The sequence below is a fragment of the Crotalus tigris genome, unplaced genomic scaffold, assembly GCF_016545835.1.
Source record: "Crotalus tigris isolate CLP2741 ecotype Arizona unplaced genomic scaffold, ASM1654583v1 scf7180000018040.1558517, whole genome shotgun sequence".
Taxonomy (NCBI): domain Eukaryota; kingdom Metazoa; phylum Chordata; class Lepidosauria; order Squamata; family Viperidae; genus Crotalus; species Crotalus tigris.
In genome coordinates this window covers 423,720-445,033 of record NW_024096790.1, presented here as the reverse complement: position 1 = coordinate 445,033, position 21,314 = coordinate 423,720, and the positions used below count along the sequence as shown (strand labels likewise).

Below are 21,314 nucleotides of genomic sequence, written 5' to 3'. Positions count from 1 at the left end.
GGAAGACTATCGTGCCTAATGCTAGAGCTGACCCTGAGCTGTACTTCAGTGTCAAAATACTGTATGTACCTTTTACACCCAATAATTCCTCTAATATTTGTATATTAAAAAGTTATTTTAACATTTTGAAAACCACCCAAGAGAAATAATGTACAAAACATGGAATATCTAATACATATTTACACTATATTGCAAGGACTGGATATGTAATTTTTAAAAAACATTACCACAGTGCAATTAAAGCCAATTTTAAATATGTAATGTTTAGTAGTGTTCTATATAATAGTGTTAATAGTGTGTAATACAAGTAGTCACATGATTTACATATGGATGCTTGACAACTGACTCATATTTATGACGGCTGCAGTGTCCCGGGGTCATATGATCCCTTTTTGCAACCTTCTGACAAGCAAAGTCAATGGGGAAACCAGATTCACTTAACTGTTACTAATTTAACTGCAGTGATTCACTTAACAAATGTGTCAAGAAAAGTCGTAAAATGTGACAAAACTCATTTAACAAATTTCTCACTTAGCAACATACATTTTGGGCTCAATTGTGGTCGTTAAGTTGAGGACTACCTACTAAATGTCTTTGGATACACTCTACATCTTCTACCTGTAAGAATAGGAATCAGTTGTTTTTCCACTCTGGGAACAAACCTTGAAGTTTGGCATTACAGTCGTGTGAATAGTTTCTATGCGGAACCTTTTTATCCACCTTTCCCCATGAACGTGCCGGGGACACAACTCCAAAAGAAGAGCTGAATGACTGTGTAATATCCCGAACCTTTCTCCTTTCCCGCCAAACAATGCCGGGTGCCGCACTTCCTCTTTTGCTCCGCCCACTCCTTCCCCCTCCCGCCTCATCCTTCTGGCCGCCGGTAGGTGGCGCTGCAGCGAACCGCGTTCGGCGCCCCTCCGGTTCCCGTTCCGGGGCCGTAGCCCGGCTCGTTCCGCCACCGAAAAGGCACCCGCTGCCACGGTGCCGCAGCTGCCGCGCCCCCTCCCTTCGCCGGTCCCCGCTTTGCGGGGTGCCGCTGGGCCTGCTCCCGCCATGGCGACCAAGAAAGGGGGCTCGCGGCTGGAGACAGAAATCGAGAGGTGCCGCTCCGAGTGCCAGTGGGAAAGGATCCCTGAACTCGTCAAGCAGCTTTCAGCCAAGCTCATAGCTAACGGTGCGGGCCGCGGGGTGGGAAGGGACGGGGGGAAAGTAAAGAGGAAGCCGGCTTGTCAACTTAACGCAGACAGCCTCCGCTGCAGGTGCAGCGGGGGCGGGATGAGACGGCTGCTTTTAAGCGCGCTCGTGAGAGTAGGGGATGAGCTGGCCTTATAATTAGCCGCGCCCGGTGTTTACACGCGCGACAAAGCTAAACAAGTGAGCCTTCTGGGCACGTGTAGAGGCTCACTGCTTGTCTGCCTTGGAACAGACGCGCAAGCTGTGGATGTAATGTTAAGGCAACCTGATGCTCTTTGTCATGTTTGGCAGGGAATGCTGGGAGTTGTAGTCCATTACATCTGGAGGATATCAGGCTAGGGACCCTTGCAGGGAGAAGACCAGGGCAAAGGCCTGATGCTGTTTCTGCTGATTAAAAACACTAATTCTAAAGCTTTGCTACCCAATAGCGTAATGTTAGAAGACGTGCTAAAAGCTCCCTCTATTTTAACGCCTTTCCTGGAGGCTGGAGAGGAGCTAACCTAGAGCCTTATGTACCAACAGAATTATGCAGCAGTCTACACATGCCCACTATTGACCTTTGAATATCTTTTATGTGTCCAAAAACTTATTCTGGGCATTATATTTATTCTTGGCATTAGTTTTTTTTAAAAATGGCATAGGAATTCAATGGTAAGCTGTAATAAACTGTCAACTTCAAATTACATAGCAACATAAAGGAAGGGGGGAAGGTGGTGGTGCAGTTTCCCCCTTCTGGTGCATTTTTTTCCATTGAAACATTGCTGAAATGGCTTTTGTGTCTATAGCTTTAAAAACTTAATCAGATTGTATTAGGGCTTAACTCTCACTGAAGAATAAAAACATTGTGTAAAGACCACATTTTGAACGACTTATTTTAATTTCTCTAATGTTTCCTGCCCTCACTAACTAACTGTAATATTACTTGCATACTCTGACATTACACAATCAAATGCCGAGAAAAACCCAAATGTTTAATGTATCTTTTCTAAGTTAAGCTGTAATCAATATCTGGCAGGAGTATTCTGATCTCTGATTTGTGAGATCAAATGGAAATCACTCTCCAAGGTTTGGGATGAGGATGAAAAGAATGCATGCTTGTTGGACTTAATATGAGAGAGAACTTGAGGTTATCCTTTATGTTTGAACTCTGGCTATAACAAAACACAATAGGAAAAAAGTGTCCCCTACATCATTGTATAACTATAGAAGTCTAATTATTTTTTATTTATTTATGCTTCATATTTCTTAACTGCCCATCTCCCTTGATACTATATCTAATGTTAAAGTGTTAGCTATTCCACCATGTGAATTTATTAGCCCTTCCAATATCTCTGTAATTTAGAAATTGCAGATTTATGAGCATACTGCAGATATGTATTTAATAGATACAGTATCTATTTTTGCAGATCAGGTTAATGATATAAGCTGAATTTTGGGGTAAATTTGCATTGTATAGCAATGCGAGATGGAAGATTTATTTTAAACATATATAGGAGCACTGCTAGTCTAAATAGCAAAACAGAGGGAAGGGGATAGGGAAAAGTAATTTTATTCAAATAATGGATTGATTAAAGTCTATTGTGAAAGGATATTTTCATGTTTTTGCCTTTACTAATTTTCATACTATAGAAACATGGGTCTGAGTGAAAAGATTTCTGTTAATTTGGACCTATAAATTTTATTTTCTTTTTTTTTAAATCAGAGAACTTATTTTCAAAATACGTAGACATATTTATATTTGAGGAGATATTACATTACAGGAATACAAACATTTAAGATTTAGGATAAGAATGCATATATTCCAAGCTATAAAAATCTATGTATTTTTAATTTTAAAAAATCAGATTATGCTGTCAGAACTAAGGGTAATTGTCTTAGTCACTGCTGTGTTGTAATTCTCTTCTCTTAGCAGCAAAAAGACAAAGTTCACTTCCTGCTTAACATTTATTTAAAAGATGTATAGAGCTCCCCAATTCGTGTAATTGCAGCTCTTGGTGGGATACATCAAGTAAAAACCAAACAGAAAACAATGACAACATTGTTGAAGAATGTTTACTATGACTTATTATTATTTATTTATTAAAATGATATGCCGCCCATGTAACTATCAAGCAATTTTGGACTTTCAGAGAATGAAAGCAGAATGTTCCTATTGTGCTTCTATCAAGTTTTGTGGACATTGAGCTAAGCTGCTAAGCCACTTGGTATGTCTTTCTGTGAACTGAGCCACAGGACAGTAGAGCTGGGTATTTGATTGATCAAATCAGTTGCCAGATGATGAGTGTATGGTAGATATAGGAAATTATAGTTCAGTAGCATCTGGAGATCAGGGGTATCCATGTCTTTTTAAAGATATAACACAATTATTAATCTTATTCCCAGTTAAGTTAGGAATGTAGCCTAAGTAAATTTAAGAGAAATAAGTATGCAAGAATTATGAACCGTGAGAGAAGGAGTTAATAGAGTTCAATAATACACGCAGACCGATAGTGGCATAGAAGAAAATACTATTGAGAAAGTAAGGTTTTAATTTTAATTTCCCTCCTCATGGTTTTGAAAGTGAATGCATGTTTCTGAAAGTGAATGCATGTTTCTATATGCATGTTTGTGAGCAGTTGTATGTGTGGGGATATGTATATACAAATGTTTTCATGCTTACTTGTGTGCCTGTGCAAGTAAGCCCAGCACCCAACTCAGCAGCTGGCAGTCAACTTCTAGAGTGAAAAAGTTTTAAAGTTGTACATAACCATTTCACAAGATATACAGAGACAGTCAATATCAGCTTCTAAAATTATCTTGTAATCCTCGCCAACCACACTGTTGCTTTAATAATGTATGATTTGTAAAGAGGAATTTCCATGAGTTGTAAAAATTCTTCCTTTGAAGGCTTTGCACTTCCCTAATTTTCATGGAGTTGCCATTATTATGGGTTATAATGTACAGTAGCTGGATTTGAAAAGCATTTCCCATTTTATGAAGACTTTTATGTCTTTGTATTTATGAAGAAGTTGAAAAAGATGTGAAATATCTCCTAGTAGTTCCATTTTGCAGGGGCGTGATGGCTCAGTGGTTAAAGACACTGAGCTTGTCAGCTGGAGAGCTGACAACCTAGGTTCAAGACCTGAGCTCCATGCAATGGGGTGAGCTCCCATTACTTGCCCCAGCTCCAACCCACCCAGCAGTTTGAAAGCATGCAGATGCAAGTAGATTAATAGGTACCACTTCGGTGGGAAGATAACAACGTTCCGTGCTGGCCACTTGACCACGGAAATTGTTTTTAGACAACGCTGGCTCCCTCGGCCAAGAAACGGAGATGAGCAGACATGACTAACAGGGAAACCTTTATGTTTAGTTTCATTTTAAACAGTTTACCAAATGGTCAAGATGTGCAAGAAATTTATCTATGGTAGGAAATACATCAAATTAAGAAATAAACATATGTGAAATGCATCAAAGTTTGTTTCAGTATAGGCCATCCATAATTTTCAGAGGTTAGTGAAAATGGTATAGTGGTTTAAAAAGGAATCAGAAGAAGTTGATATTGCTAATAGTGATGATAATACTTCAAATTCAGGAGGTGAGACTGATTAGATAATATATCACATACCATAATGTGTGCTCTGAGCTTTATCTCTCCTTTTCTAAAAATGTTAAAATGTGTAAAGGTTTATTTTAAAAAATGGAGTGAACATTTGAAAGTGAAATCTAGCTATAAACAAGGCCTTATAAACACAAAGCAAACTTATTCAGAAGGTATAGGGTTGGATTTTTTTTTTGAATCAGTACAGAAGTAATATCCACCAATTATACAAACTCAGCCAATTATTAAGAAACACATTATTAATATTGAAAGATTTAGGTTGTAACTGTCTGTAACTGTATTCCATTTGTATTTTATCTTATACTAAGTGAACCTTCCAAAATTTTCTTCATTGAAAAACTTTATATTGAAAAAAAACAAACAGTGGTAAGAGCTTGCATGTTTTACCATCAAATAATTAGCAAATTCCATGTAGTCTTCATGCTGCTTCCCCTGCTCTCTCCTGCAGCATGAGGCTCTTCTTTACTTTTTGCACTTCGTTAACTGATAGCTATTTAAAAAAGAGAAAAACATTGAATGTCAAGATCTGCAACACAAGGTATGTGAATTTGTGAGTGTTCCTGATTGTCTGAATGTGGTAGGTTGAATGTTAATATCATTTAGTGAGTCATATCAAACTGTTCATTATTAGCAGTATAGCTTGTAATGGTCTTTCGGAAGCTTTTCCATCATCCATACTTCTCATAACTAAAGGCTTTAAGGGCTTTAGCAGGTTAGAGATCATCTTAAATTCCACTTTTATCCTATAGCTGAAGACTGAGGTATTCGACCATTGCCCTTTGGCTATCCCTCCAGGTGTACTTTTAATTAAACTTTCTTATTTCTATTTTGGAGTAATAGGAGATGCATTTAATTGTAGATTGTAGTATGTTAAAAACTACAGTGATTGTAGTAAACTAGAATGAATCTTAAAGGTAAACAGCATTTGAAATATGTATGTATGTATGTTTTATTTATGAAACTAACATTGTGCAATATCCTTAGTTTCTTATTACTGGCATGCATGCCCTTGCAATGTAGTTTGACATATCTAAAATTTGCTACCGTTGAGAAACATTGATTTATATGACCAGTTGGATGAATTTCACCCAGAAGATAAAATTGTTCATTTTTATTCTTAATTATATAGTTTTATGAGTAGAATTGATTATAAATAATAGCTTTTTCACTCTGGAAAACTTTGCATAACTTGTCTATGGAGATTCTCAGTATTCCAGGTCATGGTTGTCTGAAAGGTGCTTTTTCAAGAGGCAACTGGACTTTTTTGTTTTTCTTTGAAGACATTTCGCTTTTCATCCAAGAAGCTTCTTCAGCTCTGAAAACTCTGCCTCTTGAAACAAACACCTTTGGGATTTCATAACTTGATTATTATATAATGAATTTAGACTATTTCTCTAATTAAGATACATGTACATTTCTGAAGTCAGCATTTTGATGGCAGATAGTGATAAAGGAATTCATTGCTAAGTGATGGAGGAGAGGAGAGAAGTCTTAAGAAAACATTTGTGTAATATCAAATTAATGTAAATAGGGTCTAGAGAGGTACTGATTATATAAACCTCTATTTTAACGGCATATATTCATTCTTTAATAATTAAGGTGTATTAAGATAATAATTAGAAGTATTAAGATAATACGTTATGCTTCAGTTAAATAGCATCATTATCCATAACTCCTTCTAACATACAGATGAAACTAACTGTAGAGAAATACACAGTTGCTCTTGAGAAAGAAGCAGGAAAGCTAAAGGATGCCAGTGAATAAATAATGAGGCAAAGAAGTTCAAACAAAGATGAAATTTGCAGAACTTCAGTACGTCAAAATCCAAATTATCTACTTACAGGAATCTCTAGCATTAAAAGATGAGGTTAGATCAGCACTCTGGTCATTATCAAGTCAGAAGGCTATAGGAATTTATGGAATATCTACAGGGATATGGCAAGCAACAGAGGAAGAATCAGTAAAGGTTCAAACCAAGCTATGCCAGCAAATCTGGAAAAAAATACAATACTAACAGATTGAAACAGGCCAAGCTACTCACTAATACCAAAGAAAGAAGACTTAACAGAGTGTGCAGACACATATAATATCCAAGGTTGTTAAACAAATGTCGCTGTCATTGAGCCAACTCATTGTTTGCTATAGGGCGGTTTTTGCCAGAAACCAAAATCAAATGCTGGTTTCTGGCAAAACCATTGTAAATCATAAACATTGCAAATGTTCATAAATGTTGTCCGGCTGCCCAAAATGCAGTCCTATGACCATGGGAGGGGTAGATGTTGGAATTTCAAATCTGGCTTGTAACTTTGAATGGCCAATAAGGGATTAGTCATAAGTCGAGGTCTATCTATATTAGCAGTAAAGAAACTCAGAAGACAAGACATTGTGGTAATTTAGCACTTAGTAAAGTAGTAGTGAAGGCTTTGGAAAAGATAGTCAGATGTGACAAAGATCAGACTTGTACAGGTAGTGTTTTCCCATGTGAAACAGTTAAAGCAAAACTTGAATTTTGAAGAAGCACACTATAAAAAAAATTGAGGCTTTTTAATTCTAGTGTTGGAGAGGCTCATGAGAATACCATGGATAGCCACAAAAACAAATAAAAGGATCATTAAACTAATTAAACTAGTGTGTTACAATTTAATTTTTTTATTTGTTAAAAAAGCATGACATCAGATAAATTGTCTAAAATATATAAAGGTACTTCTAATCACTATTGAAAATGTGAAAAACATGAAGGGATATTTTATAATTCATAGTGAAAATTCATATAATTCATAGCGAAAAGATACTGGATACTAATACATATTGTGAAGCAGAGAATTTCAGAAATTAGCACTCAGTAATTCTTATTAGGACATACACACACTCAAGTAGAAAAGGCTTACAGTTGGTTTTATATATGGTAACTGCAGTGAGGTTATGATATGCAGTAAGATGGCGAACGACAGAAGCACCAATAATGGAGGAATGGATTGTGAAGATGTGATTTTGCAGAAATGGCTAAATTGACTTGTATGGTTAAGAAGGGACCTACAATTACTTTTATAAAAGATTGGAAACCTTTTTGCTGTAAATAGATAAAAATTAACTGCTGATTCCAGGATTTAATTATGATATACAATATGAAAAGGTGAAGATCGTAATTGCTATGTTTGTAACAAAGAAGATTGAAAACCACTTCTTTAGATATCTTTCTTTTATTTTTGCTTTTTCTTCACTTTTTCTTTTACCCTTTTAGAATCTTTTTCTATTTCTTGTTAATTTTTAAAAACTTTGTAAAATTTTCTTTTAATAAATTAATGGAATTCTCATTTGAGACATATATGATGAGGCTTATATTATCATAATTTAAGCACATTACACAAAGATCTACCTCTCTGGAGAAATCTATAATGCTGGGAAAGGAGAGAGGATGATCGTCATTTACAGTAATAATTCACCATTGGAAACAATTGATTTATTAGCATGTTAAAGTTATGGATTTGTTCTTACAGATAGTTCTCAATTTAGCAACTGGTCAAAGTTCGGACAGCTGCCTCTCCCCCAAATGTACTTACTACCCAGTTCTGAAATTCTGATGGTCATTCTCCTCCACAGTCATATGACTGCATTTTGGGTGCTTGGCAATTGGCTGCAATTTACAAAGTTTTTTCCAAAAAGTGGCCTTTACTTCCAGTTTTGCAAAAACATCCAATAGCGAACAAGGACTATTGTAAATCTCTTTATCCAAAATTAAATTTTATGTAGATAAACCATTTAATCCTATCTATGCGATACCACACTGATGCAAATTACTTCTTTCTGGTTGTAACAATTTCTCTAGGACAGAACTACACTTCCTTACTGCTTCTTCAGTATTTTTATATCTAATATCTACGTCATTGTATGCATTTTGCTTGTCACTTATTTTGTTTTCTTATTATAAGCAAACTGTCGTTGTGTTATGGCATAAAAGTAAACATATTTAAGTAGAAGTATCTGTTATTTATATTTGGAATATGCAGTGCCTGAATATCAAATGTTGACTATATGACCCTATTGTTAGGTCTATAGAAGTGTAAATGGGAAGTGTGTCACTGTGACTGCCACTGGAACTTTTTAGAAACTGATAAAAATTCAATGTTGGCAAGTTCTTGAATTTTGCAAGCGGTGATGCTACTATTAGAAGTCTCCTTAACTTACTGACTTCCTGTGCTGTAAACAGTAGATTTCGAAAGAACCATTCAGTAGTTAAGTAGGAATTACTTTTTTCCAAAGTGGTGTGAGTATGTTTGTGTCTGATGAAACGAAAATTCTTTTTAAGCAAGTAAATAGTGAAATGTTAATAACTCTTACTAGTCTTTTTTTTAAATATTTTTTTAGATTTTATAAGGATGAAGGGGAAGTGGGATCAATAAGGGTATAACAAGGGATGACAAACAAAACAGGTTAGACCAGGGAAAGGGATCTGTACAATAGTGGGGTTATTCCCCACATTAAATCAATGCTTCAGCAAGTAAACCCGTCCAGGTATACATATTCAATGATGATCATTAATATAAAATAACAATACTTGATATAATATTACTAATTATATTACTAATTAATCAGATAACTTTAACACATTAATATATTACTTATTAGTTATAGTTACTTATTGTTAAAATCACAAAAAGAAAAAAGAAGAATTCATAGAAATAAACATAAAATTTAAATACAAAGTAACAGTTATCCCATTGAATTTCATAACCTTTTCTCATTCTATCGTATTGCTACCCGTTGGTAAAATTTATCGCATTTTTTAAAATAGATTGAGTCTTCTTTCTCTTTCATTTCTAAAGTTAATCTGTCCATTTCAGCACATTCAAGTGTTTTTATTATTATAATCTGGTCAGATAGTAAATTTTTCTTTTTCCAAAATTGGGCAAATACTATTCTCGCAGCTGCTAATACATGTAATATTAAGTACTCATTCTCCTTTCCATAATTAGATCCTAATATTCCTAGCAAACACAGTTCCGGTTTAAATTCTACTTTTATTTTCATCATCTTTTCTAACCACATATGGATCTTAAACCAAATTTCTTAGTGTTGGGGCATATCCACCAGATATGGTAGTAAGTGCCTGGTTTTTGTAACTCTTACTAGTCTTGAGCTATTCTATTAAAGCCTTTCTTTCAATAATGGTATTTCTGACTTTTTTTTTTTTAAAAAAAGATTAATTTGAACTGTAGTTGTTCAAAATAAATTTGTCATCTAATACCATATATTGAATATAAATATTAATAGTGAAATATTGTCAAAATTACTTAATTTTAATCCCATTAATAACTATAGTATTTTCACTCTTCTGATATTTTTTTTAACTTGGTGTCAGTATCCCAGTCTATCAGAGACTGTAAAGAAAGTTGATTATTATATCTTGGTGCTATGTGGTCAAAATATCTGATCACGTGTCATAATAATAATAATAATAATAATAATAATAATAATAATAATAATAGTAAAGTTGGAAGGGACCTTGGAGGTCATCTAGTCCAACCCCCTGCTCGGGCAGGAAACCGTACACCATTTCGGACAAATGGCTGTCCAGTCTCTTCTTAAAAACTTCCAGTGTTGGAGCATTTACTGCTTCTGGAGGCAAGCTGTTCCACTGATTAATTGTTCTCACTGTCAGGAAGTTTCTCCTTAGTTCTAGGTTGCTTCTCTCCTTGATTAGTGTCCACCCGTTGCTTCTTGTCCTGCCGTCAGGTGCTTTGGAAAATAGCTTAATTCCCTCTTCTTTATGGCAGCCCCTGAGATATTGGAATACTGCTATCATGTCCCCCCTTGTCCTTCTTTTCGTTAAACTAGACATACCCAATTCTCGCAACCGTTCCTTATATGTTTTAGCCTCCAGTCCCCTAATCATCTTTGTTGCTCTTCTCTGTACTCTTTCTAGAGTCTCAACATCTTTTTTACATCGTGGTGACCAAAACTGGATGCAGTATTCCAAGTGTGGCCTTACCAAGGCATTAAAGAGTGGTATTAATACTTCATGTGATCTTGATTCTATCCCTCTGTTAATGCAGCCTAGCACTTCAAAGTCAAGGCAGGAAAAATTACCTTCACCTTGAATGTACTTTGTGAAAGAGATCACAACAAGAACATTTTTTTAGTTTGCCTTTCTAATTGGTAGAAAAGAAGAATGCTTTCAAAGATAATATTAATGAAAATACCTCCTATCAAATCTCAGCTTTGAATAGACACAAAATAGTCCACGGTTTGAAAAGAATTGGAAGAAAGTGAAATATATTTCTCATAACCATTTTTCAGTGTACTATAATGAAATATTACAGAATTCCATTTTCTTTTTAGAAGTCCTTTAGCATTTCTATGGTATAGATTGAAGTGAGTAGTAAAATTGATTTTTAACAACCATTGTGTGATTCACCTGTGATGCTTGATATGAGCACTTTTTACAAAAATGTTAAAGATATTATAAAAGTATTTTTTTTGCCTCAAACTGGAAATTGCTCTTCAAGTAAAGTTTAAGTTAAATATTTACAATACAACTTCATGTATTGATAGCTTAAGTCGAGATATTTCTGTTTTGCAGAGTGCTTTTGGAGTATTGTAATACTTTAGAAGAGAGCAAGTTGGGATGCTAACTCTTCTTTCAATAGCCCATTTTCATTTGAAACTCCTCCAAATCACTTTAGTCCCTCCTGGAATTCAAGATACAAGTGAATTATCTTTGAATGTATTTTATGAATTAAATACATGGCATTTTAAATTATTATACTGTATTGTAATGTGTTTTTGAATTGCATAGGGAAACCTTTATGTTTTATGATAAATGAAAGCAATGGTCTACACATTTTAGGGAATGTTTAAGAGAGAAAAACAGGCATGCTGGGAAAGGATCAAGTATCTTTTGCTTCTGCCTCCATTAACTGTGTAGTTCTTTTCTGAAATTGTTTTGCAAAGGAGAAGCAGCTGTTGGATTAATATTAGAGTCAGTTGTGTTGCAGCATTTAGTTTGTGTTTCAAGAGTTCTACATATCAGTATGATTTATTGCTAGGTTTGTCCTCACTTTCAATGTTAGCTGTCCAACTCACTCCTCAAGCCAAATGTCACAGTTGCTGGTTGAAATTATCTTAATTCTAGCTTCAATATTTTGATTATTCAAAATGTAACTATTCCTTATGTGTTAGAGAATGAGAAAGATAGGGCCAAGAAATTCATATAATACTAATTGCAGTTTCATTTGAGTAACATATGAGCAAATATACATGTCACTTGACTAATTGTACAGAAGACTGTCTTAAAGCTATGATGCAGATTGTTAACAAGAAGTGGATTTAAGGTCTTGTTTACCCATAAATCAGACAAGAGGTTCTTGAATGTGGCTGTCCCAGATTCCTGGCAAGTAAGCAAAAGCATAAATCTTTCTTCTGTTGCACTTTTCATTAAGCAAATATGTAGACAATTGGGGCTCAATGTATCCAAACCGTGTGTGATTACAGACAGATAGCTCAGTTTGTTTATATGCTGTATAATAGATGAACCAAGGTACTTTCACATTAAATAATGTACAAAGCATTTTTATCATTAAAGCAATCTCTCCTCCTATTTACTGCTTATGATATGCTTACTTACTAAGGCTGCTAATACTATTAATTATTTCACTCATCCATATACATCTATACCCAATATATATTCACAATAGAGAGATTAAAAGATTTTACTATAAGACTGCAAGCTGCAGTAATGGGCACAATAAAAATGAGAATGAGGAAGCAGGGGGTTGGACTAGAAGACCTCCAAGGTTCCTTCCAATTCTGTTATTCTGTTACTACCAGATTTAAGAATCAAATTGTATGTGTGGTGTTTATGCATATATTAAAAAGATAATTTGTTAATATGCTACCTATCTGCTGCTGCCAGCTGCTGCTGCCATTGACCCTGCCTGCCACACCGTATACCACTACTGTATTGGCCGGCGTATTCTTTCACTCTACCTTCTTTCACAGTGGTGCAGCCAGGCCCTTCTCTCAACCAGCCAGCCTCTCAAATTGCACCAGGACCTCTATTTGTGTGCCAGCCAGGGCCTTCTTTGAGAAAAAAAAGGCCCTGGCTGCAGGGGTCCTTTTATGCTGGAGCTCCCAAGGCCTTTTTTCATGTACCAGCTGGGTTCTTTCTTGAAAGAAGACCCTAACCACCACATAGCTAGAGGCTCTGGCTGGTGCATGAGAAAAGCCTGGCTGGTATGAGAGAGAAGGCCCTGGTCCCAACAACGCTAAAGAAGGCCCCACCCAGACAGTGCAGTAGTGATGCATAGAGCAGCAGTCATGGCATAGGGCTTGGTGGCAGGGGCAGCTGGCAGCAGTGGGCAGTCAAAAGGGCAGAGGTGGGAGGGAGATAGTTGAGTGGAGGGAGTTAAGAGGCAGCCCCTTTTCTTTGTCCAAGAATTGCCTGGCTCCAGGAGAGGATAGTGTCCTCACCTAACGATCGCATGGGAGTCACTCAACTCAGTTCAGCAACAGATCCATTACTGGAACTGCTATTGCTAAGTAGTGCAGTCATGTGATGTTTCACTTAACAACCTCATTGGTTAATAAAGGAGTTTACAGTCCCACTTAGAGTTATTAAGTGAAGACTGCCTGTAAAGATCATATTATACGATTAGCAGAACATGTGGACATCTGAACATAAATTTTCTTAGATCATAAGTCTCAGTCTCTCTCTCTCTCTCTCTCTCTCTCTCTCTCTCTCTCTCTCTCTCTCTCTCTCTCACACACACACACACACACACACACACACACACACACACACGGCCTTTCAGGATCTATTAGAAAGTGAAATTTATTTCATGTTAAAGATGAGTGCCCACTCCAGAAGATGTGCTGTGAGGCTGCTTAAAAGATAGCCATCTTAGTACATTTTTACGATTGATAGATTTTGTGTTATCTCATAGTGTTAGTGTTAATGCTTAGCATTAGCGCTAATGCTTAAATAGCTCTAACAGCTATTTAACTATATAATAATTTTCTCTCTCTTTCTCTATAGATGACATGGCAGAACTCCTCCTTGGAGAATCCAAGCTAGAACTTTTTCTGAAAGCATACCCTCTAAAACAGGGAGCAAGTCCCTGTGGACCCCGACCAAAATTAATTGAAGTCAGGAAGCATCTCACTGCCGCACTTGATCGTGGAAATTTAAAGGTATTTGTGCTTCCATAGTAACTGTTGGGAATTTGATGTTTGAGCAATTATAGGGATAAATAAAGTTGCTTTAAAAATATTTAGATAAATTATTTATATAATTACAATACAGATCTATTTTGTGTATCAGAGTTTCCAGTGTTTGTTCTTCCAGTTTTACAACACATTAAGTATATATAGTATTCTCTGTCCTCTGGAACTCCAATATGATTCTACTTAGCATGATAAATTATCATTGGAAATTACAGACTAAAACATAAGGCTATGTTTTAGGACACGGTTGTCAAATTCACAGTGTCACGTGACATGTTGTGACGTATCACGGCTTTTTGCCAGAGCTGGGATGTCCATATAATGAAACCAGCCCGCGGGCTAGCAGTTTGACACTCCTGTTTTAGGATAAAGCTATGAGAATGAAATGGTTTCATTTTTTAAAGGCTGGCATTTCTAAAGATATATAGATTTAAGTATCATCAATTTATAATGAAGTTTGAGTTTCTTCAGATATTATTTGGAACTGAAATAAATTAATCTGAATTTGTTGTGACTTAAAATTAATTTCTCTTCAGAAAATTTTTAAGCTCCAAGTCTCATCATCATCTTGATAATAGCAATAGCACTTAGACTTATATACCGCCCATAGTTCTTTACAGCACTCTCTGGGCAGTTTAGAAATGTTAGCCTATTGCCCCCAATAATTTGTGTCCTTATTTTACCAACCTCGGAAGGATAGAAGGCTGAATCAACTTTAAGCCCCATCAAGATTGAATTCCAGGTTGTGGGCAATGTTGTAGAATGTAATTCTACATTCTAACCATTGCATCACCAGGAACATGATGAGATTATGGTATGATATTGTATGGTATTTATTTTCTTTGTACATTGTCCAGGATTACATAGTTGAGTTGAGCAGTATATTAACGGTTTAACATAAAACATATAACATAAACATCAATTTAAGGAATAGAGAATATTAGATTAGTATATCAGGATTTTTGAAACTGTTTTGTAGGACCCTAGGTTGCCATGAGAACTAAGAGTTTTGAAGTTTTGAATACAATCAATTTTCTGTCACTAGAACTTTGCCTGTTGATTAGGAGTTCTAGGGATTTTCCTTTTTAATGAATAACTTCTGTGGCCTAAAATACTTTTAAAATCCCATGTATGATATTGCCTTCTATCTGATACTTGCTGCTTGCCCTCTTCTTTTTTCTAGCCAGAGTTCTTACAAGAAGCCCATTTAGTTATGGCCAAATTAAATTATGTAGAAGGTGATTACAAAGAAGCTCTTAATACATATGCTAAAGTGGGAATTGATGACATGCAGCTTGCTGCTGTACCTCCTTATCGCTTAAGAATGATTGCTGAAGCATATTCAACCAAAGGTAAGATGACTTTCAATGTAATTATGACTTGCTCTCCCCCTTTATTTATTTTTTTTCATTTCTCACTATACTGAAACTTGATGACACTCTAAAAGAATGTAAATGACCAGATGTCTGCAAGGAATATAAATCCTTCCATTCCCCACCATCCAGTCAGAGCTGAAGAAGCTTCTTGGATGAGAAGTGAAACATCTTCAAAGAAAAAGAAAAACAAGAAAGTCCAGTTGCCTCCTGAAAAAGCACCTTTGGGACAACCCTAATGATTGAGATTCTCCATAGACACTGAAATTTGATAGCAAGTGTGTTATTAATTCTATGACATACAGCAGGGGTTCCCAGTCGGGTGCTCATATCCCCTGGGGGTGCGAGATGATATTCCAGGGGGTGCGAAAACTTGGGTTTTCAAAATTATAGTGTATATGCATAATTCATTGCCATTATTTTGAACTTTTGTAAGGGGTGCGAGAATATATTAAAAGCATTCTAGGGGTGCGGGAATATATCAGAAGCGTTCTAGGGTTGCGGAATATAGAAAAGGTTGGGAACCACTGACATAGAGCAAAAGACATATAGCAAAGAGAGGGATGCATTATTAGTAAAGATAAGAAACCTAGCAAATTTGGTTTAAAAATGCACAGCCAAGAACAAATACTTTTTTAAATTGGACCTATATGGTTCATATTCATTCAAAATACACTGCAATTTTTTCTGTGCAGAGGGTTTGCTTCTGTCATATTAGAGTTACAGATTATGATGAAATTATTTTTGTCACACAAACAATACAATTTGCCTTTTCCGCTTTCTGTGTTTGGCCTTTTCCCCGAAAATGTGAGCTGTTGTAACAACAGGAAGTTTATAATTGTCTCCAAAGTCTTGCAGAATTCTGATGCTTCACATTTGTGAATGGATGTTTTTATAATTTCTCTTGTGCTGCAGCCAAGCTAGAAATTAGTTGCCATATTACCTAACATATATTGATGTGAAAACTCTGTGGTCCAAAATTGTTTTCAGAGTTTTTAAAATCTTCAAGTGGAAGTACTCTTATTGAACAAATTTTTATTTCAAAATATTTTAATGGTATTCTGGAACTTTCGTACTGATAAGTATTTGAATATTATGGAAATAAAAAGCATAACTCCATTTACAATTCTGTGCTGACAGAGCACAGAAAAACTCAAAGAAGTAATGCAAGATGGGAAGATGTGGAGAGACCTGGCCCATAAAATCACCAAGAGTCAGACATGACTGAATAGATAACATCATCATCATATTGATGATGGTGTTTTGTCCCAGCAGATGACAATACCTGACATACCTTTTCCAGACTTAAAAGATAAGCAAATTGTTATCTAAAATTCCAGGACTATAGGCTAGATTGGAAGTTGGGAAAAAAAATCTTGGAAGAAGACAATGGCGAACAATTCCATTGTGTGATTTTAAAAAAAACATCCATGAATGAACCTGACTCAAAGGAGGTTTTACAATAATGATCAGTTTTCAGTTGCCTGTTATTTATATTTCAGTTAGCTCCTGAAATAAACATGAATGCATTGCTCACAGAAGTAGAACTGATCAAATTTTCATAGCTACATCTCAGGAAAAATATTCAAAGAGAGGTGATTCTACAATACTTAATACATTTCTTTAGGCATTTTCAAAAGGTGAAATTAGATAATGATGTTTTTGGAATATTGCAGAAATGCTTTTGTTTCTGCTTGCTTATGGATGTACTTTATTAATGTGAACAATATCTACAAGGTAAACAAGGTCAGACACTAGATTTAATTAGGTCTGCCTTGTTTATGAAAATGTGCAAAGCTTGTGTAGTTTCTGTAGGTGGCAGTGTTGATAAAGAATCAAGATTATTGTATTTATGTGCAATATTCTGAAAATGCAATCGTTTACACTCATCAGAATATAGAATACAGTTGGAGGTTTTACTGACAAATGGCATAGTTGATGCTTGTGATGATGATGATGATGTCTAGAAGAATAACCGTATGGCAGATGTCATATTACTTGTTCTACAATATACAGAAGTAGAATTGCTTGTTCTACAATATACAGAAGTAGAAGTATAAACTTTCAGAAGTTATGTGTTCTGCAGAAAAACATACGGTATGGTAAGCATATTGTGGTGATGATAGTTTGAGTAGACAGGTGGGGAATAAAATTATTTTCCTTTTTTTTAAAAAAAAAATCTGATTATAAATTCATAAGACATTTCTTTCTCGAAATAATTATTCAAGTTAGACAAAGAATGAATAGATTCATTCTTGCAGCCAGTTTTTAAAAAGTAATTGGGACTCATTTCCCTAATATAGTTAGGATTTAGACTAATGGATGTAGTGAATGTAGAATTGGTGAACCAATGAATGTGGTGGGGGATCCCTGACACCAGGAAGATGTGATGGAAATGGTTTCCTCGACACCTTTTTGTTCATTCATATGTTTTTATTATAGCTGTGCTTATGTTGGTCTTAGGAGCTGCCTGTGCTTTCTTTAGAGACCTGTGCCAAAAACCTACTTATCTATTGCAGCATTCCTTATGTTAGGAGCAGATCCGTATATTCTGCTTCTGTGCTTTTCTTTTACGGTGGCACTCTGGCTTTTTTTTAGCAGTTTTTTTAGCAGTTTAGCAATTTTATTAGCTACTGCTAATAAGATTGTATTTTAGGGTATTTTTTTACTGGTACTAAATAACTGGAATAACATCATAATTGCTCTGCTTGAGCTGTTTTTCTCCATTCCTCTTCCAAATTTAAGATACCATCAGCCTCTTGTTGTATGTTATTTTATAATTTAAATACACTGAAGATAATTCTTTTCAATTGGCTCTCCTTTCATTTAAAGTTATTGTTGCTGCAATATTTAAAAAAACTTATTTTTTTACAAATATTTATTTATATACCCAAGTGTTCTTCCTAAAGTATCTTGTATCATTCTCAGTAGCATCTTAACGTGTTGTTGGAATCTAGCTGGCTCTCTTAAATTTCTGAGAACAAATGTACCTCTTCATCTATTTAAATTATTTTTTATATTTGTAGGTATGTGATTCTTAACCTATTTATGAGAATTTTTATAATAATAATAATAATAACAGCAGCAACAACAATCATCATCATCATCATCATCATCGAGTTGGAGGTCTTCTAGTCCAACTATCTGCTCAGGCAGGAAACCCTGTACCATTTCAGACAAATGGTTGTCCAGTCTCTTCTTAAAAACTTCCAGTGTTGGAGCATTTACAACACTGGAGGCAGGTTTTTCCACTGATTAATTGTTCTAACTATCAGGAAATTTCTTCTTAGTTCTAGGTTGCTTCTTTCCTTGATTAGTTTCCATCCATTGCTTCTTCTTCTGCCTTCAGGTGCTTTAGAAAATAGCTTGACTCCCTCTTCTTTGTGGCAACCCCTGAGATATTGAAACACTGCTATCATGTCACCCCTCGTCCTTCTCTTCATTAAACTAGACAAACCCAATTCCAGCAACTGTTCTTTATATGTTTTAGCTTCCAGTCCCCTAATCATCTTTGTTTCTCTTCTCTGTACTCTTTCTAGAGTCTCAATATCTTTTTTACATCATGGTGACCAAAATTGGATGCAGTATTCCAAGTGTGGTCTTACCAAGGCGTTATAAAGTGGTATTAACACTTCATGTGATCTTGATACTATCCCTCTGTTAATGCAGCCTAGCACTGTGTTGGCTTTTTTGGCAGCTGCAGCACACAGCTGGCTCATATTTAAATGATTGTCCACTAGGATTCCGAGATCCCTCTCACAGTTACTAGTATTGAGCAAGATACCACCTATACTGTATCTGTGCATTTGGTTTTTCTTGCCTAAATGTAGAACCTAATGCACAAGTAAAATGGCCCCTAATTAGCTTTATCATTTGATCCATCTTTTATCCACTTTAGTTGTTGTTTAGTTGCTAAGTCATGCCTGACCCTTTGTGACCCCTTGGACCACAGCATGCCCCCCCATCCTCTACTGTCTGCTGGAATCTGCCCAAACTCATACCCACTGTGTCAATGATACTATCTAACCATCTTATCCTGTGCCGTCCCCTTCTCCTATTACTTTTAATCTTTTCAAACATCAGGGTCTTTTCCAATGAATCCTGTCTTCTCATTTGATGGCCAAAATAATAAAGTACGATAAGAGCTTCAGCATCTTCCCTTTCAAAGCACAGTCGGGTGATTTCCTTTAGGATTGATTGATTTGATCTCCTTGCACTCCAGGGGATTCTCAAGAGTCTTCTTCAACAGCACAATTCAAAAGCATCAATTCTTCAGCACTCAGCTTTCCTTATGGTCCAACTCCCACAACCATACATTATAAACTTTTATCCTTTTGGTACTGGCCGTGGGGTTTTCTTGGCAAGGTACTAGAGTGGGTTGTCATTTCCTTCTCTGTCTCTGGTGGCCCTGCACATCTTAGCTCATAGTTTCTTTGAGCTGCCAAAGCTGTTTTGTCACAACAAGGTAATGAAAGGGATTCATTTTAGTAGGGAATCCCAAATAATTTATTAAATTAAACTTAACTTGAAATAATAAAAAAGGAAACAAAATTCCTTTGAAACATCTCTAAACCTATAACTGAAGAAGGTGATACGAATACTTCCTTATTCTTCCTAAAAAGTATCCCAAATATTTTAAGTGGTTATAGGAATGTTTCACAAATCTGTTAGCATAAGAGGATTAAAATTATATATAAAATCCTGATTCTTTTCTTTCCTCTATTCTCTCCTTTGAAGCCAATAAATATTGTGTGATACAAATTTATCATAGACCTATTTAATTGTATTTTTAGTGTGATCTGTATATTCATGAATCTCACTACATATTTTCTCACCACCTACAACTATGGCTTTTCAGTTACATGCAACAGAATTTTCAGAGATATTAATGCATAGTTAGTTGTGGTACTGTTTTCAGTATTTGATAAATGAAAAGAGATTGACTTAGTCCCAAGTTATTTTCTTAAATTAAATTGTCTTTCCTTTAGGTCTTTGTCTAGAAAAATTACCAATATCCTCTTCAACAAGCAACCTCCATGCTGATCGTGAGCAGGAAATTATAATGTGCTATGAGAAGGCTGGGGATATAGCCCTTTTGTATCTCCAGGAAATAGAAAGGGTAAGATGGGATAAGTAATCTCAATAAAGTAACTAATTTTCATTTTTTATTTTAGTTTACTTTTTCTGTTTACTCTCTTCTATATATGGCTTTAACTTTCTTTTTAAAAAGATCAATTCTCTTTTATCTGTTCTAATTTTTTACATGCCATAATAGGGTACCAATTATTTCTTGGAATTGAATAACCTCCATGAATGACTGATTTCAGGCATTCTAGATGAAAATAGTCCATTATTTTCTATTAAGAATTATATGATTCTTTATCCCTTTCTTAAGAAAATGACTTCTGCACAAAATGCAGAAAAATTTCCCTGAATAGAATTCACATGATAAAAGCAGTTTTCCCTATGATATTCTCAAGTTTTCTTTGGTAATGTACTAAAACTTTGTTTTTAATGAAAGCTGGCATTCCCATGACTTATTGGTTGTGTGATTTTTAAACAACACAGAGTTGGCTGTTCTTTATATTCCTACTTTATTTTTCCAAGCTATAAAATGGATTCATAGAATTTATTATACTAAATTGTTACTTAAATTTCAGAATGCTGCTATAAGAACCATTGTATCATTTTTTTTCCTCAGGTTTTTTCCATAGCAGTTGCAACATATATGAACATTTAATGATGGGATGATTGTTATTTCCCTTCATAATATTTGTCTATATCCAAAAAAGGCAGCTTATTTTGCAAACCAATGAAATACAATAATAGATTAAAATAAAACATATAACATCATGAGTCTTATAAACAAAATCAACAAAATCAGCCAAATTTTCCTACCATTTCTACACTAGTCATATTTT

At 35.3% G+C, this 21,314-nt stretch overlaps 1 protein-coding gene across 5 annotated transcripts in view; it reads left to right on the top strand.

Annotated features, from left to right (window-relative positions):
• The first annotated feature begins 919 nt into the window (after window positions 1-919).
• Window positions 920-21,314, top strand: part of TTC7B (tetratricopeptide repeat domain 7B) — a 115,141-nt gene continuing 94,746 nt past the window's right edge. For 4 of the 5 annotated variants that reach the window (XM_039346935.1, XM_039346937.1, XM_039346936.1 and 1 more), the window contains exons 1-4: window positions 920-1,177; window positions 13,833-13,987; window positions 15,204-15,372; window positions 20,382-20,512. In XM_039346935.1, the coding sequence (XP_039202869.1) occupies window positions 1,057-1,177; window positions 13,833-13,987; window positions 15,204-15,372; window positions 20,382-20,512 (576 nt within the window). In that variant the 5' untranslated portion in view covers window positions 920-1,056. Of the gene's footprint in view, window positions 1,178-13,832; window positions 13,988-15,203; window positions 15,373-20,381; window positions 20,513-21,314 lie in introns of those variants that run through there. The other variant, XM_039346938.1, reaches the window with a different exon arrangement.